Raw genomic sequence first — 16861 nt, 5'->3', positions numbered from 1 at the left:
AGAACTACAGTCTGGACTGTTCTTATCAGGCCTATAAATTGTCAAAGTGCCCGAACCTGACCTGAAGTTGAAATGTGCTGTGACAGATGGGGTCAGTGATCTGTAAAGATGAAGAAAACCAAGGGGAGATTAACATGACTGAAATAAAAACCACTTTATGCAAAAGCATTTCTCAGAGCTGTTATCAGTCTCGTCATCGCTGCAGAACAAGTGGATATTTAAGGTGGATTGAGACAGTTTTCCTTAAATTACATCATAAGTTTGCAAATATATATTATAAAGGGTCTCGAGTAGCTTCTAAATCATCAGAATTTTTCTCATACATTTAAGCAAGTCTCATATAGAGGATGCACAAATATTTACTAATTTAATTTAGCACATCAGCCTGGGCTCACCTTATTTTCCTTTCTTCTCTTTTTGTTTTTACACTCAGTACACATTTCTATCATCCTTACAATGGGCATGTGACTGGGACATACTGCTTTATCATATTGAACTTTGAACCTCCTACCATTCATGTAGAGGACTCAGGATCAGAATGACCCTAAAGCATGCCTAACATATTGCATGCAGCAGGACATCCCGGTTATTTGTCACATTGCATTTGACGTACAGTGTATTAGGACATCGTATGGTAGTGTGGGTACTGGAATGCACCCAAAGGACATAAAAGGAAGCTGGGCAGACAGGACAGTGCAAGAGAGGGAGGCTTTTTTTTAAGGGGTTATGGAGTTTAAGAGGCGGTGCACAGGTTCAGTGCTGAGTATATTTAGAGAGAAGTAGATGAACCTTTGAGGCATTTTGGTTTGGTGCCCATCGTCAAGATGAAGTCATACGTGCTCCTCCCAGCCCTGCTGCTGTCTCTTGGATGCACAGGTGAGTAACTTTCTGTCCTGATCACTTCAAAATAAGATTCAGTAACTTCACCTTTCCCTCCTCCTCGTCTGTGACTTTGAAGGCATCCCACTTCACAACTCTGAGCTGCAGTCTGCGGCAGACAGCGCCCTGGGAGCAGCTTTGGCAGAGGTCAACTCTGTGTATGCTGCCAGCCACCTTTACCGGGTCACTACAGGCTCTGTCGCAAAGGTGAGCCTGTTGTGTGCTTAATGCATTTAACAGTATGGCAACAGCTGATTTGTCCTGAATATCCCACGTGTGACAGGTCATCCCCACGGGCCTGGACACCGTCGACCTGCTGATGGTTTTTCGGATTAAGGAGACTCAGTGTGCAAAGACTTCCCAAGACGACCCTCAGGCCTGTGCCTTCAGGCCCGGCTTCTTTGTGGTGAGACATTTAAACCAGTGCTTTCCAAATACTTCAGTGAGATAATAAATAAATTAGCCACGTCAGAAGCTGGAATATTATGTGGATGGTTCCCTGTGAAGGGCTGATATCTGTATCCTGGTGTGGACACATGTTGACTCAGTGCTACAGCCTGTTGTTTACATTGGCACGAGTTTACTGGGCCAGAATGTGCCCCTGTGTGATTGACGGGACAGCGGCCACCAGGTATTTAAAGAAATATCACACAGACTAATAAAGCAGGGTTTTTTCTTGTTTCTTTCTCTTTTACCCACCTTCAGCCCTCCTTCACCTGTTCCACCCGGGTACGAATGATGGCCAGGTCTCCCCAGGTGGTCTCTCTGAGGTGCGGCCACGATGGCAGCTCCAGCTCCAGCTCAGAGAGCAGCGAGGAGGTGAGTCAAGAGTCAGAGCGGCACAAATTAAAGAGCCAAACAGTTGTTGCCCTTTATGCACAGCGCATGAATACCCAGGCTTTGTTTCCACAGGTGTTCTTGAGAAGGAGACAGCAGTTCAATGCCCCATTTGCTAACAGAGGTAAGCACATTTTCACATTTTCTTTTGTCTTTTTCTTACAGTGATCTTTATTTAAAACGTTTTTGGATGTTAAGTGCAAATAAGTGGACTAACAACCTCAAAACTTTTGGCAGTCCCAGCTCCAGCTGCACCTTCAGCCCAGCCTGGCGGCTCCCGGTACAACCAGTTGGCAGAAGACCGACCCAGAGGAGACACTTTCAGCAACTATGTAGTGTGAAAGTTCAGCTATCCATGACTTTCTTTTAGGTGCTGATCATATATATTAAAAAAAAACTGAATTAAGATATTTTGCAAAAATTTTTTTGTCCCCCTTTAATTCTCATTTAATTTACAGAGCTGCTGAATGATTATTGAAACACAAAGAAAATATACCTGTTTTTCTGTCTGTGAAGGTTCTCAGTCATCCAGGTCCTCGTAGTCAAAGGAGCTTGCAAAGAAAAGCGTCTGGACTTCTTTAAGTTACTTGAAGTTACGAGAAGCTTCAGTTCTAAGGTCAAGTGGCGGAGAGTCCCAGATATAAACCTAGTGGGAGTTTCCCCCCACAGAGGGACAAAAGGACCCCCTGATGATCCTCTAATCGCCTGAGCCAAGGTGTGAAACTGGGTGTGGGTCCCAATCAGCCAGAGTTTCGGGTGAGTTCATTGTGGGACTCTGGGACTCTCCACCACTTGACCTTAGAACTGAAGAAGCTTCTCGGATGAGAGGTGAAACGTCTTCAAGTAACTTAAAGAAGTCCAGATGCTTTTCTTTGCAAGCTCCTTTGACTACCTCTTTTTCTATTTTTAATTTCCATTCGTCAAACGTTATATTGAGCACCAATAAGTTTAGAGTGTAAGCAGGGGCGGTCCTAGCCTGTTTGGTGCCCTGGGCGAACACTCCCTCTGACCCCACACATAAAACATATTAAGGATTGTACATTAACATATTTTATTGTAAAAACTGTTTCGGAACCATGCTGATTTTAACCAGATAAACATACAAACACACACGCACACATATATATATGGAGAGAGCGAGTATGCATAGTAGTACGGCTAACAAACAGCCATTATAATTCGTCATACGATGAGAACAGGACAAATCAAAGTTGACAATGACTAATTAATATTGTGCCGAACACAGTCCAAAAGATTCAATAAGCTACATCAGTGTCTACTGTTTACTATCATAACCAAGTGGCTAACAAACATCACTATACCTACTAATTAATGTTATCTTGTTGTGGTCAGTGCTATCCTCTTTGCTGTTGCATGCCGGGGCAGCAGGTTGAGGGTCACAGACGCCAACAGACTAAATAAACTTATCCACAAGACCAGTAATGTTGTGGGGATGGAGCTGGACTCCATTAGGGTGGTGTCTGAGAGGCGGATGTTGTCCAAGATAAGGAAAATCATGGATAATACCTCCCACCCACTCCATGACATGCTGGCTAATCGCAGGAGCACGCTCAGAGAGACACTGATATTACCAAAAAGCACCACTGACCGACACAGGAAACCATTCCTACCTGTGGCCATCTCCCTGTACAACTCCTCCATCTAATACACTCTTTTTGCACACGTTTTTTTCTACTCTGTAATATTCTTGTCAATTTTCTTGATATTTATTTATAATCACCTCTGTTAATCCTTGATATTTATAATTGAGTGATCTGTATATATTAGTGCTATTTCTTAAAATCTGTAACATAATGTATTATTTGGAGTTTAGTCTGTTACTGTTACTATTTTTACCATTTCTTCTTGGAGCAACTGTAACTCAAGTTATTTCCTTAGGTTTTAATAAAGTATTGTGATTCTGATTGTTTCAGGATGAGCTGCCATTATCCAATCACACATCTGCTTACCTGTATCTTTTGCTCGTTTCTCCTCCTCTTCTTTTCTCTTTTTTCTAAACTGAGCACCTGATGGCTTTGAACTTTTCTTGTCCATCTTCCATTGGTTTTAATTTTGCACTCCAGTATGAACACCCATCCCCCAGCCCGAGGATCACCACAACATAATCTAACACACCTACACCTTAGTTCACAGATTCACTTTAGTTTATTTCTGGGATTTCACACAACCCAGGAACAAATCATGAATACATAATGGGCTCTGATTTACATTATGAATGAAATGTGCTCTATTTGGAAGCAGCCGCCCCCCTCCCCTTTTGACAGGTTGTATGTGAGACTTTAGATCATTAAACTGTAAATTATAAATTTTAACTTGTTATTGATCCCTTTACCCCGAGTCCTAAAACGTATATTTATTTTCTTACTCTTCTTATATTTATTGTTTGTTTTCGTGCACTGCTGTAACTGGAGCCTCGTTGTCTCGTCTCTCTATATACTGTTCTGTATGTAGCGGAGATGACAATAAAGTTTACTTTGACTTCAGCAGCAGCAGCGAGCATGCGCACCGAGGGCTCTGACGCTCACTTTTCGCGTATAGAATTTAGAAAAAAACATTAAATGCAGTGCAAATTATAAGTCTGTATCATAATGTCTGCTGTTTTCGTGTTTGTTGGTTTGTTTTTATTTTTTTATTTTGCGAGCTGGTTATTAAATCCCCCGCCGCCCCGTCCTGTCCTCCCTGCCGCAAGCAGAAGGCGCACGTCGCAAACCGATGGCGCCCTTAGTCCTCGCAAATGGGCGATAGAAAACCGACCGGTGCCCATGCAATCCCCAAAATGCGCTGTCATGATGTCGGGGCAGCATGGGTGCAAGCAACTTTCTTTTGCCCGTGTCGCCCATATCAAAAACCGCTACTGAGTGTAGTGTAGGGTAGGATAAAACCACTAGAGGGGGTGTGTGACCTACCAATCAAACAAGTCGGTTGTAAATTGCACTTGAATATAACACATCAAACAAACATCCAGAGATGTGCAAAGGTCTTAAGTGACCCCTCATTTCTTTATATTATGGTAGGAAAATTGGAAGTAGGTGCAATTATTTATTAAAAAGTATGCAAAGATACAGGGAAATACAGTATGTAAGGCAAGAACAGAGTTTGTACAATTCTAATGAGCTTTAAAGTCAATATTTGGCATGACAACCTTTATTCTTCCAGTCTGAACCCTCTAAGGGAGCTTTCATGTCATGTCTTCAGGAATAGTTCTCCAGGCTTCTTGAAGGACATTCAGAGCTTTCTTTGGATGTTTCTGCCTTTTGTTCTGTTCTCTGTTAACATGATCCCACACTGTTTCAGTAATGTTGAGGTGCAGGCTCTGGGGAGGCCAATCCAGGTATGGTTCTACTGTGTTGTTTAGGATCACTGTCCTGGTGAAGACAATGAAGCTGCTGCCAATCAGAAGCTTTACAGATGGTACTGCACGATGGATCAAAGTGTTATGTGCTTTGTATGTTCATAACTTCCATCAGTTTTCACTCCAACACCACTGGCTGAAATGCAAACCATGACACAGCTTTCATCATGTTTTATATGTGGCTGTCCATACTCACTGTTGTACCTCTAATAATAAATAAATTACCATTAAATATTGCCATTATCTGTGGCATTTTTCATAAATTCAACTCAAGAAATGGAAACGATGATGCGTTTTTGACAGGCTGCTAGCAACAAAGAGAATTTAAAAGTGGTTCCAATTTGTTTTTTGTGTAGACACAAACACTGGCTCATCCCACGAGTTAGTTGCTTTTTTTATACTTCAATGACTCATAGGTTAGTGTTGGTGGCTTAACAAAAATATTCTTCAGAAAAATGGTCAGATACAACAACTGGAATGAAAATGAGTGAAGAAATGAGTGAAGAAGGAGCCAACATCCAAATAAAAACTTTGAAGAAAGGCTCATTGGAAACAAAATAAAAAGAAATGAGGGGTGACTCAAGACTTTTGCACTGAACTACACATAATCTTTAAATTAATTGAACAAACGACACAGAGACGGGTTGAGGTCTGGTTTAAACATTTATATTGTGATTTTCAGTTTATATGCAAGAGGAAACATTTACTCTCATCTGCAAACATTTTTCTTCATCTGGCCCCACGTGTTCGCCTCAGCACATCGATATAACTTACATACTGTACTGCAGCAAACATCCCGGTAAGGACAATGACGCTCAGTTATAAGAAAGAAAAAAAAAGATACACTGTCTTCAAGGCCTTGTATGGAATCTACACCACCCCACACCAAAGCCAGTCTAAATGATCTGAAATATTCATGATATGTCATCCTGGCACACACGGACATGTCGAAGGACAGCACTAGCACCCTAAAAACGAAGGCATCGCTGCTAGAAATGGAAACCCTTCATAGTCGACCCTCTAGATAACCTCTGACCTTGTGCACCAAGAGATGGAGCAGCAATGGCACCACGAGGAAACGAGATTCCATAGACACAAAGTTGAGTTGAACATTCAGATGATTTGTGTTTTAATAAACTACATGATTCGATGCTCTGTACATTAACCGGATAAAATGCATCTCTCCTTCGATACTTCACGTGGCTGAATCCAGCCGGTGCTCGCCACTTCCTGGACGGGGAACTTAAGAAGGCGGCGGGGGAACCAACGGTAACGGAGCAGCAGCTGCAACTGTACAGATACAAACTGAAGGATAAGGTCCGAAATCAAGCCAGCACACAGGGAACTCACACAGTCCACAAAGATAACCACCCCAGGCCTCCTCCTCCTCTCTCCTTTTCTACAAAGTCCAGTACAAGTTTTGCATTAAATTAAATCCAGCGGCACAGTCCATGCCATTTTTTTTGGAAACCTTTAGAAGATACTTCCTTTCTGTTTCGACCTCTGTGCAAGACTTTAAGAGTAAGGCTTCCTTCTGATTTGCATTTGTCAAGTGGTGAAACAGTCTAGAAACGCTTAAGACAAAAGATTTTACTGAATCATTGCCTTTCTTTTCTTCCAGATACATTCCATTGTGCGCTAATGTTGATCTGCTCCTCTCTAGGCTTTAATCTATTTAAAAGACACTTACACATATAAAAAAAAAATCCTTCCATTTACCAATCTTTAAATAATTTTATATAAAAGCAAACCTGACAATCCCTGTTCCATGAAGGCCCTCCCTAATGATGATTAACTACTACCACCATACCATCACATACGCATGCATGCACTCAATGCATGGATGCACGTTCAGTCCATTTCTCTCTCTCTCTCACACACACACACACACACACACACACACACATGCACGCACACAGCTTCATGTTTTACAGCTTGTTGTTTACATGTTGTCCATGCAGTACCAAAGCAGAGAGATCATGATGAGTTTTTGTTGTTTTCTGTGTTGCGTCTCCAGTAACGTGGCACAAACTTGTGGCAAAGAAGCAGATGCATGATTTGGCTCAGACCTGGATCCAATAATATTTGCACAAAGTCTTATTATTAGTGTTTACTCAGAGCTGCTTGGTGTACCAGACAAGTGGGGTTATACCGTACGGGGCAAAAACTTCATGTTCCAGAGAGCTTGGATAGTTTAGACACCTCCAACTTAACCTGTTTGAGTCTAAAGTGTCCCAGTATTGTAAACCTCACTCATCCAGAAAGCCAAGCAATAAAAAAAATGAAGAACTAGCAAACACTAATTGAAGATGGTCTGGTTTGGCTTTTAGTATATACACAGTCATTTATTATCGTGTCCCCAGGAGAAGAAAAGAGTAGTCCACTAATGCATTTTTACTTCACTATATCATTTCATTGTCTATTCATTAGTCTTCATCGTGTCCTTATCGACAAGTTCAACTACTATCCAGTAAGCTTGGTGCCATCCCCTCTTTTGGGTGGGGCAGGAGGGGGTCCTCGTCGTAGTGTTGCATAGCCTGAGATGTTTCCGGACATATAGCCACCGTTTCCTCCGTTGCTTTGCTTTCCTTGGTCCAGGAGCAGCTCAGGAGGCGGCGGGGGCAGCGCCATGTCGTCCATGGTCCCCGCGGGGTCCAACTTGCCTGAGAGGCCGGCGGAGTTGGTGGAGCCCTGGCGTCCCACTGACTTTCGCCTCAGTGTCCTGTTCAGATCCTCCAAGAAGTTGGGCTGGCCTGAGCTACCTTTTGGGGAAGTCGGTGGAGGTGGCGAGAGCGGAGGTGGTTCTGGGGTGTTGTTACTACGCCGCCCGAGCGTGGGCGGAGGAGTCTTTTTCAGGGAGTTCTTTCCCCATGTTGAGTTACTGACGAGGGAGATGGGTGGTGGTGGAGGAGGAGCCTGGGGCTGGGGATTCACCACTGCTACTCGAGGAGGTCCGCCCGTATGGGCGTCATTACCTGGAGGTGGTGGAGGGGGGAAGAGCTCGGAGGCAGGTGGAGGAGGTGGGAAGTAGGCGCACTCAGGAGGTGGGGAAGGGAAGTCGCCACCAGACTGCTTTGCCTGGCTTACCTTGGCCTGCAGTGCCAGGGGCAGGTTAGCCAGGTTGAGCTTTCCTGGTTTTGGGGGAGCAGGAGGTCCATTTGAGGGCTCCTTTGAAGGCGATCCATTGGAGGGAGGACATGAGGAGGGAGGGGCGGTGTTGCCTTGGGGAGCAAACTTGCTGAGCAAATTTCTCCTGGATTCCTCGTAGGAGTTTGAGGCGTTGGACTTGATGCTGGAGTTCCTCTGGGGGGTGGGAGGAGGTTTCTTGCCTCCAAAACTAGAGGAACCAGAGGGTGACCTCCTTATGGGGGAGCCCATGTTTCCAGAAGGAAGGGGAGGAGGAGGTGGCGTCGGACCTGTGACTGGTGCTGGGGGAGGTGGAGGAGGAGGAGGAGGTGGTGGTGGTTGAGCAGGGAAGCCGGTGTTGCTGTCTGGAGGAGGAGGGGGGAATTCGGGAGACTGCAGCTGCTGGCCACCCCCACGCTGCCATTTTGGTTTGGTTTTAACTGCAGGGGGAGAGAGTGGGGCTTTCGAAGCCTCCATTTGATTGCCTGCTTGGGATGAAGCTCCTGGGAACTGACTGGCTAGCTGTTTCACCAGAGACATGGTGGGAGGGGCTCCTGTGGAAATGGTTGGTGGCTTAGACAAACTATGCTGCTTAGGCAGAGTTGGAGGGGGTTGAGTGGAGGTGTGGCCTGTCTGGAGGCTGAACTGCTTCTTAAGGGGTGCAGGTAGAGGAGGGGGTGGTGGTGGAGCTGGGGTCGGGCAACTCATTGTAGCAGGAGGCGGGGCAGGAGGGAAAGGGGAGACTGGTGACATGGGCTTGGGGGCAGTATGAGGGAGAAAGCCTGGGTTGAAGTTTTTCAGTGGTGCTGCCAGGGGTGCAGGAGGAGGTGGAAACTGGGCCGGTACTTGGAACTGTTGAGGAGGAGGAGGTGGTGGCGGCGGTGGCGGAGGTGGAGGAGGCGGGGGTGGTGGTGTGGGGGCAGGTGGTGGGGAATACTCGAGCCCGCCGTTTGGAGACGGGAGGTCCCGCGGCGGGCTGGGAAACCGCTCCTTCAGCGCTTGCTTGAGTCCACTGTGGTAGACAGGCTGACTCACGGGAGCAGCTGCAATAGCTGGTGGCGGTGGGGGCGGCGGAGGGGGAGGAAATGCAATTCCATTGGTCTGTGGAGCAGGCAGAGGAACTGGCGGTGGAGGGATGAAAGCCGGTGGAGGGATGAAAGCCGGTGGAGTAGCCGGACTGGGTGGGCCCAGTTTCAGCACAGCCATGGCAGACCCGGGGGTTGGCATGGACGGTGGAGGGGGAGGTGGTGGTGGAGGAGGCGGGGGCACATTAGTCCTTGCGGCAATGTGATTGACGTTTGGTTTGATGGCCTGCAGTGCAGGTGGTGTCAGAGTCGTGGGCAGAACCTGCTGGGCTGTAGCAGGGAGGTGAAAAGGTATCTTGCCTCCTTTCTGGTTCTGCAGCCTGGTGATGGTGCTGTATTTGTACATTGTGAGAGCCGGCGACTGATATGACACCGTCTGGACTGGTGGAGGGGGTGGGGGAGGCGGTGGTGGAGGTGGCGGAGGTGGAGGGGGTGCGGGAGCTGGTTGCTGCTGCTCCTGTGGGGGCATGTGGTTGTAGTTGCTGAAGGCCTGTGACTGTTGCTGCTTCTGCAGCTGCTGTTGATGTAGTTGAGCAGACTGTGGTGGTTGTAGCGGTGGCGGTGGTGCTGCCTGCGGTGGTGGTGGCGGAACTGCCTCCTGAGGAGACGGATGCTGGGGAGGCGGGTGCTGGTGCTGGTGCTGCAGCTGAATTGGCGTCTGGGGTTGCACCAATGGGTGCTGATGCTGTGGGGGGTGCTGCTGCTGCTGGGGGTGGGGCTGAGACTGAGGCCGTGATGGAGGCTGCGCCTGAGGCTGCTGCGGAGGCGGCGTCAGGGCTGAGTGGTCAACTGAATGCTGGCTGTGATGCCGGTGGCTGTGGGAACCGTGCGGCAGCGTGGCCCCTCTGGATGCCTCCATTCTCATCTGCGGAGAACAGAGCGAGTGTTAGGCTTTGTCACGTGACTCACACATCCTCCTGCAAACACGCGACTTTAACACGCTGAAACTCATACCTTTGAGTTTTCCTCAATCTGGGTACCCCTCTTCCAGGCCTCTGAAAATATGGAGCTCACCACGCTCTGGGAACGCCCATGAGAGGAGCCCGTATCCACCCCGCTGTCAGAATGGCCCGAATGATTCGACTGGGACTCTGAAAAAACAAATGAAAAACTGTAAAAAGGCCTCTTATCAATTAGTAATATTGGAAATACATCATAGATGAGTCACAAATCCTTCTTAAAAATTTAAAAGATTTGACATAGAATATTTATTATGTACATCTTTTTGCTGTTTCTCAGCATTCTCCAACACAAATGTGTTTCTTTTTAGTGAATCAAGCGAGTTAAAAGTCTAGTGCCTGTTTGCATTCTTGTTCTGTGTTCAGAGTGACCTCTAACAGTAGTGAGCATGTCTGAATACACTTTACAATACGCTCCACTTCTATCTGGTAGCATAACTAGCATAACTTAGCATTGACTTAGTAAAAAAAAAATGGAAGTGCTTTTGTTTTGAAAGCTAAATTGCTTCCATGTTGAATTAACTATACACTGGACATGATGATGCGTTTAAAGGAGCCATTAGTGGTGCTTAGCCTAGCTCGTGAGCGAACCGGGTATGCTGGCGGAGCTGGAGCCAGATCTGATGCTAGACGTAGAGAGAGAGGACCAATCGTAGGCTGCCTCTGTCCTCTTCATGGCTTCCTGGTAGTTCAAATACAGCTGCTTCCCATACTGTATGAGATCGAAGAACACAGATGCATTTCATAAATTAAAACAAAACATTTATCTGCTTATTTCTTTGCCTTGAACAGTAACTCTGCTTCAAACCAACCTTTGCGATGCGGATTCCATTCACCCACTGGTGCAGCGTCCTCACATCATCGCAGCACAGATACTTGATGTACTGGGACTTCTTCTGGATTTGTGGATGCTGCAAATAAAACAAGTATTATGAACATTAAGTGCTCTGCACAGACACTGCAAAACGATTCAAAATAAAAGGATTTTTTTAAACAAATAACATGTGCAATTGACATCGAAGCATCCTCTTGCAATTTATTAGACAAGTGCTTATTCATTACATTAAATGCAGTCAGTAAATAAACTTTCTATTCTGATTAAACTAATCCAATCAGCTTCTTTGGAAAAGATCTCCAGAGACATTTTCTAATAGCAGACTAATGGTACTAAGTGCATGGGGGTAACAGTGAAGCGCTAAGACTGCATATCTCTGGGGACTACAAGAACCATTTGATGTGTTCAAACCTCTACTTTAAACAGATGCAAAGGAGGACACGTGTACATCCCACCCATGTTATAATGCCTCATTTCTCTTGTTATAAATTTCTTCAGATATGCAGACATCTAATTATTTGACTTGCAAAATGTGTTTACAAGATCTGTATCACACACAGAACTGGACATCATCTGTAGCTTTCTTAGCCAAGTGCTCATTTGTGCCGGTTTAGGTCTCTGGAGGAACATTAAGACCTGCTGTTATTTGCAGGCCAATCAGGACAACGCAACGTTTCACCATGCAGTTACAGGGATTCACCTTCAAGGCCAGGCAGTAGTCAGTGGGAGCTTTGTATTTGCTGCGGTAGTCCTGCCCGTAATACACGTTAACATGGTCCAACTGCAGGAAGCACACGAGATCTCTGGATGCCTGTGGAGAAAGAGAGGCAGGGGACGGTGTCATGTACTGATGCGTGGTTGACCTAAAAGAGACCGCTGTTGGCTGCTGCTGCTCTGTGTGAAGAAACTGAATTTTACCCACCACGTTTGTGCTGTCGTTGTATAGAAACATGGAGCTTCACTCAAGCTGTTTTAGTGCATGAGTGAAGCAGTTGCAGAATGGCTTGAAATAATTATGCAAAGTCCTTCATTTGTCTACGTTTTGTGTGTATATGCTATTAAAGGTCTAACTTACATCTAGAATGCCCTATTCAGTATCAAAGCTGGGACTGAAATGTACTATGGGACTTATACATGTCTCCATGGTGCCACAGTGAACTGCAAGTGTTAAAATTTGAAAATTACTTGGGAGGATGGTGGTGTTAAAAAGGGAGCATGTGCACTCAAACGCCACGCACACAACTGCTGTTCTTCAAAGTGATCAAAACCAAACAGGAAATGCCACAAATCATGACCCTAAATGCCACATTTCTGTTCCTAATCTTCATTTCTGCGTCCGAGTAGCATGATCGTACACCAGCCGTCACTGACCTTGGCTTTGCCTTTGGGGACATAGTAGATCCCCGAAGCCCTGAGGAGGAAGTAACGCTTCTTCCATGACTTTTTCCCATCTTCTTTGAGCCACAAGATGCCCTCGATCTCTGGCACAGACACTGAGCCACCACAGAAACATTCCTGAAGTATTGCACAAAAACCCATTAAATAATTCATCTAAGTAACGCTCCAGATTAGCAGGAATGATAGAAACGTCTGCAGTTTGCTTTATAAAACACCATCTTACCTCTAATAAAGCCTCTTTGTTCCTGTCGGCCATTTCTGATGTCTCCTTCCGCCCCAGCAAATAGTTCTGGAAGCAATTGAGTAAAACAGTGAAGTCAGTGGAGGGATGGGAGGGGGAGAAAGTCTCACCTTATCCTATGTGTAAATAAATTATTCACTTTCACTTGCTTTGACCTACTTCTGACACTCCTACACAAACACACACACTGTTATTCACTCTCTGGCTCTATGCAGGCACTCAGCATGCATAAACAATGCTTCTGCGCGTATAACATACACAGTCGGCATTTGCACACCGAACGCAGAGCAGTTAAAAGAGGAGAGGATGTTATCTGCCCCTCGGTCTGTTGAACACGCCACCATACGTGTGCAGCTTTAACGTAATGGGCGGTCACCTGAGGGTTCTTGAAGAGGGCGTATTTCTCAATGCGCTCTATGAACATGAGCTTGTTGTGGCTGTCCCGGGTCCAGTTTAGCAGATTCTCCACCAGGTTCTCGTGGTCCTCAAAAATACGCTCTGAGAAAAAGGAGGAGCGAGAACAGGTAATGAAGAACAGGCGAGAACAGGTTTCTTTTGCCGCCCTGGAACTGGGGCCGTGACTATTACATATTACTTTGTGTATTATGCCGCGAGAACCCCTGAACTTCGACCCTATGCTACAAGCGCAGATTAAAGCAAAACCATAAACAATGTTTATTCAACTCAGGCGATTGCTCCCTTACCCATCTGCAGCTCAGTGATGGTTTCCACCAGAGACCAGTCAGGGCTGTATCCACAGTGGGACTTATCCAGCAGGCTGTCTAGCACCTGCCTGACTGTCTGCCGCTCGTCTACCATCATGGTCTTTGAGCTCTCGTCGGACATGTGGACCCTGATCACCAGCTGAGGAAGGCCAAGAGGGAAACGCTAAAACATGATATCAATATGTAAGATTTATCGTCATGCATGCGTTAGATCGGGAGGGGGTCAAACATAAGGCTTGGGGGCCAGAATTAGCCCAGCAAATACTCCAATAAGGCTCAGCTTTGGAAAATGCGGAGGGAACGGTAAACCTCAGCCTCCTAGTAGATGCTAAGAATTTGGAAGTGTTAGGTGATCTTCAGGAAATTTGACCTTTAACCTTCATGTCAAGGTCACTGGAATTCAAACTCTTCTGAGATTTTTAAATGGTAAACAGGATGATTCCTATACGGCGCTCTTCTACTCTCCCGGAGCACTCAAAGCTCTTTAACATGCCTCATTCAATCATTCACACTACCATTCTTAAAAGCTTGTAAGTGCTTACTATCCAACATTCACACACATTCACACTCTAGTGGATACATCGGTTAGTATCTTGCCCAAGGATATTTGGCATGCAGACTGGAGCAGATAGGGATTAAATCGCCAACCTACTGATCAGTAGACCCACCCCACATTTTGTATTTTAGTAGATACACCTATGGTATCAATTTGAAAATATTTTTTTTGTGTAAAAAGCTGAACATTTTCCAATTTGTAGCTTCAGTTTAGTGAAAGAATGACATCTTATCATGTGTTCATGAAGATCATGACCATGTCCCACATATGGCCACTAAACATGACTACGAATATGGCTGTAGTTTGGGCATCTTTAAGCAACCAGAACACGAAAGCTTAAACTAATCTGAACGCGACACACTCGCACACGTGCCAAATCCTGGATCACACAATCGCAGCCTCGATGTGTGAAACCAAATAAAGCCCCGGATTCCTTGACCCTCCTGCATGTCACCTCCCACTGCGACCCCGACGTCCAATCGCGTGCCAGTACGGATGATTGAAGTGAAGCGCAGACCAATGAGAACGCAGGGACAGCGATGAGTCTCAGACATGGGGGGAGTCTGACCTACATTTCTCACAGGAGACCCCCCCCCACCACTCAGAGGGAAAAAAGTTAAATTAAATCTAACATCTAAATCCTTTAAGATCCATTTCTTATCCAGATGAAGTCAAACTGCTTCGGTGAAATTCAAATCATTGCTGGTCGTGTAAAACGCCGACAACAGGGCACGAATAATTTAGCACGTCAAAGCTCTCCTGTGTTAGCTGAGGTTTTTTTTCCTTCGCGTGTCCTGTCTGTACCAGTACCCTTTATCTAGCCATACTCTAGCTCTGTTGGCTGTAAAACTATTGGGCTTCAACCATTCATTGCATGCAAAAAAGGACACCATTCTGTTAAATGGCATTGGTCTCATTCAAAGAGACTGTTCATTCACCGGCCTGGGGGGGAAAAACAAAAGGCCTGCCTGTGTGAGGAGTCCCGTATCGACCTCGCAGTGGAAGCAAACTGTCAGTGTGGCAAGGCGCTCCTGTTGTTCAGCTGATACGCGGGATAAATAACATGTCTTATGTGGATCTGCGTTATATTTCTGAAGCCCGTCTCCGCTTCCTTGCTCCCTCCTCCAGCAGACGCACACACATAATCAAACACTGCAATGACCTATTTTCTGCATGCTTCACTGCCTCGCTGTGAATGAAGTTCACAAAGAAATGCGGCGTGCACGAAATATGACAAGACGGCAATTATTCGAAGTCAGAAGGGCTTCATATCCCTGCACTTTCTAAGAGTCAGCGAGTTAAGAGGTGGTTCTACCTTTTTGACTTGTGCCTCCTTGATTTTCTCCAGGGCGACTCTGATCTTCTCCGCCTTCAGTTTGGCAGCTTGCTCCTCCTAGATGAACGCACAGGAGTGTGTTAATACAGCACGCACATTAAAAATGCCTTTTGATTTTATAGCCTCATCCTCGTCATACATCCGTCACTCCTTTGGCAGGAATAACACATGCAGCTATGCACAACTTCATGAAAAAAAGCATCTGGAATGATGGCGCCTTGTGTCACGGGCAGAAATCTAAATTTCCCCCATGCTCCAGGCTGCTTACCTGCCCCCTCCAACAAGATGCCATCACCTCCATTCCTACAGGTTGTGTAAGCTTCCACGTGTGTTTTATTACTTTAGCATGAGTGTTCAATTAGACAAATAGACGGAATTATGATAAAAGACGCCGTGGCGGCATTGGCTCCTCAAAAATGGTGCTCTGCTTGCTGTATATGGTTTCATGCCGGATTCATGTGGAGCTGCGGCGGTTTCTTTTGATCATGCTATACAGCAGAAGGGGAGACAATAGTAGAAGATCCCTCAAGGGTGAGAGGCTGCAGATGAATGCAGAATCAGCTCAAAGAGCATCCATGCAGCCAACTTAAAGATGCGAACCCCCCCCCAAAAAATGCTCAAAATGGGAAATATCCAGATGTGTCCGTAACTTGATTTAAAAATATGACAAAAGCGGTTTCTTCTATTCAAATGAACAAAAATCTGTTTGCCACCTTTCACACCAAGATTAAAAAAACAAAAAGTTATTCCAGCGTGATTCCCAGTCGATCAAAGTCCGCCTTGCATCCACATCTGCCGTCACCCAGAGATGACAGCGGTCGAGCTAGCTGAGACGGTGCTGAGCGAGGACTTTAGTGATGGCATGGGTTCACTCACACGCAGACATGTGTGGCCAAGACGAGCACAATTTGACTAAAACGCCAAGTGAGACAGTAGGGAGGAAAATGCCCCTCCCCCTTCCCGCTTCCTCCCCTCTCCATCACTCGTTTCCTCTCTTTACAGCAGATGCAGGGGTTTGGGAGCGTACCCAATCGAGGGGAGCATAATCCCCACAAAAAAAAGGTACCAGGAGGAAGGGCCGCCCAACCAGCAAACTCCGTTTAAAGGACCCTGAACCCTTTAGCCAATCGGGACGAGGCGGGGGAAGACCATGACCGACTATGGCCCTGAAGCTAACTCACAGAGACAAGGACGGAGAGAGTGGGTGAATGAGAAGCTGAGGTGCTGAATATTTGAAGTCATGTGTACACACGAGCATGTGTGTTCAAAGAGAGAGGGTGAGGGGTATTGTCAGGGGTAGACATTTGTTCAAACACAAGTAAGAGAAATGAGACAACTGCAGACCGACTCAGAGTGTAATTAGAAAACGTGCGCACGGGTGAATGCCTCTGAGAAGACACACACACCGAGCACAGGCTCGCTTGCTTTATTTATAAGGCAAAAATGGGTTACATAGTACTTCCTCTTTTAACTGTCAGGGAAGAGGTTAAACATTAAATCAACTTATCTGA

General features: G+C 45.9%; 2 protein-coding genes across 2 annotated transcripts in view; one reads left to right on the top strand and one right to left on the bottom strand.

The window, feature by feature from the left end:
* The first annotated feature begins 734 nt into the window (after positions 1–734).
* spp2 (secreted phosphoprotein 2) lies at positions 735–2109 on the top strand. The gene is made up of 6 exons (XM_085348134.1): positions 735–876; positions 959–1086; positions 1163–1285; positions 1585–1698; positions 1792–1840; positions 1954–2109. Exons 1-6 carry the CDS (start codon positions 825–827, stop codon positions 2055–2057), a joined length of 570 nt encoding a protein of 189 aa, XP_085204260.1. The 5' UTR covers positions 735–824; the 3' UTR covers positions 2058–2109.
* A 3637-nt stretch (positions 2110–5746) lies between these two features.
* The window catches only part of raph1b (Ras association (RalGDS/AF-6) and pleckstrin homology domains 1b), a 40130-nt gene continuing 29015 nt past the window's right edge, over positions 5747–16861 (bottom strand). The window contains exons 7-16 of the mRNA XM_085348672.1: positions 15330–15407; positions 13438–13597; positions 13110–13231; positions 12716–12781; positions 12466–12609; positions 11795–11905; positions 11072–11170; positions 10851–10971; positions 10255–10391; positions 5747–10165 (exon numbers count right to left, since the gene is read on the bottom strand). Of these exons, the coding sequence (XP_085204798.1) occupies positions 7553–10165; positions 10255–10391; positions 10851–10971; positions 11072–11170; positions 11795–11905; positions 12466–12609; positions 12716–12781; positions 13110–13231; positions 13438–13597; positions 15330–15407 (3651 nt within the window). The 3' untranslated portion in view covers positions 5747–7552. The remainder of the gene's footprint in view (positions 10166–10254; positions 10392–10850; positions 10972–11071; positions 11171–11794; positions 11906–12465; positions 12610–12715; positions 12782–13109; positions 13232–13437; positions 13598–15329; positions 15408–16861) is intronic.

Source organism: Diplotaxodon limnothrissa, linkage group LG23, assembly GCF_057381915.1.
Source record: "Diplotaxodon limnothrissa isolate DT_005_m linkage group LG23, D_limnothrissa_male_GT1.1, whole genome shotgun sequence".
Classification (NCBI taxonomy): domain Eukaryota; kingdom Metazoa; phylum Chordata; class Actinopteri; order Cichliformes; family Cichlidae; genus Diplotaxodon; species Diplotaxodon limnothrissa.
Note: the sequence above shows the minus strand (reverse complement) of the source record. Positions and strands in the feature narration are given on the sequence as shown.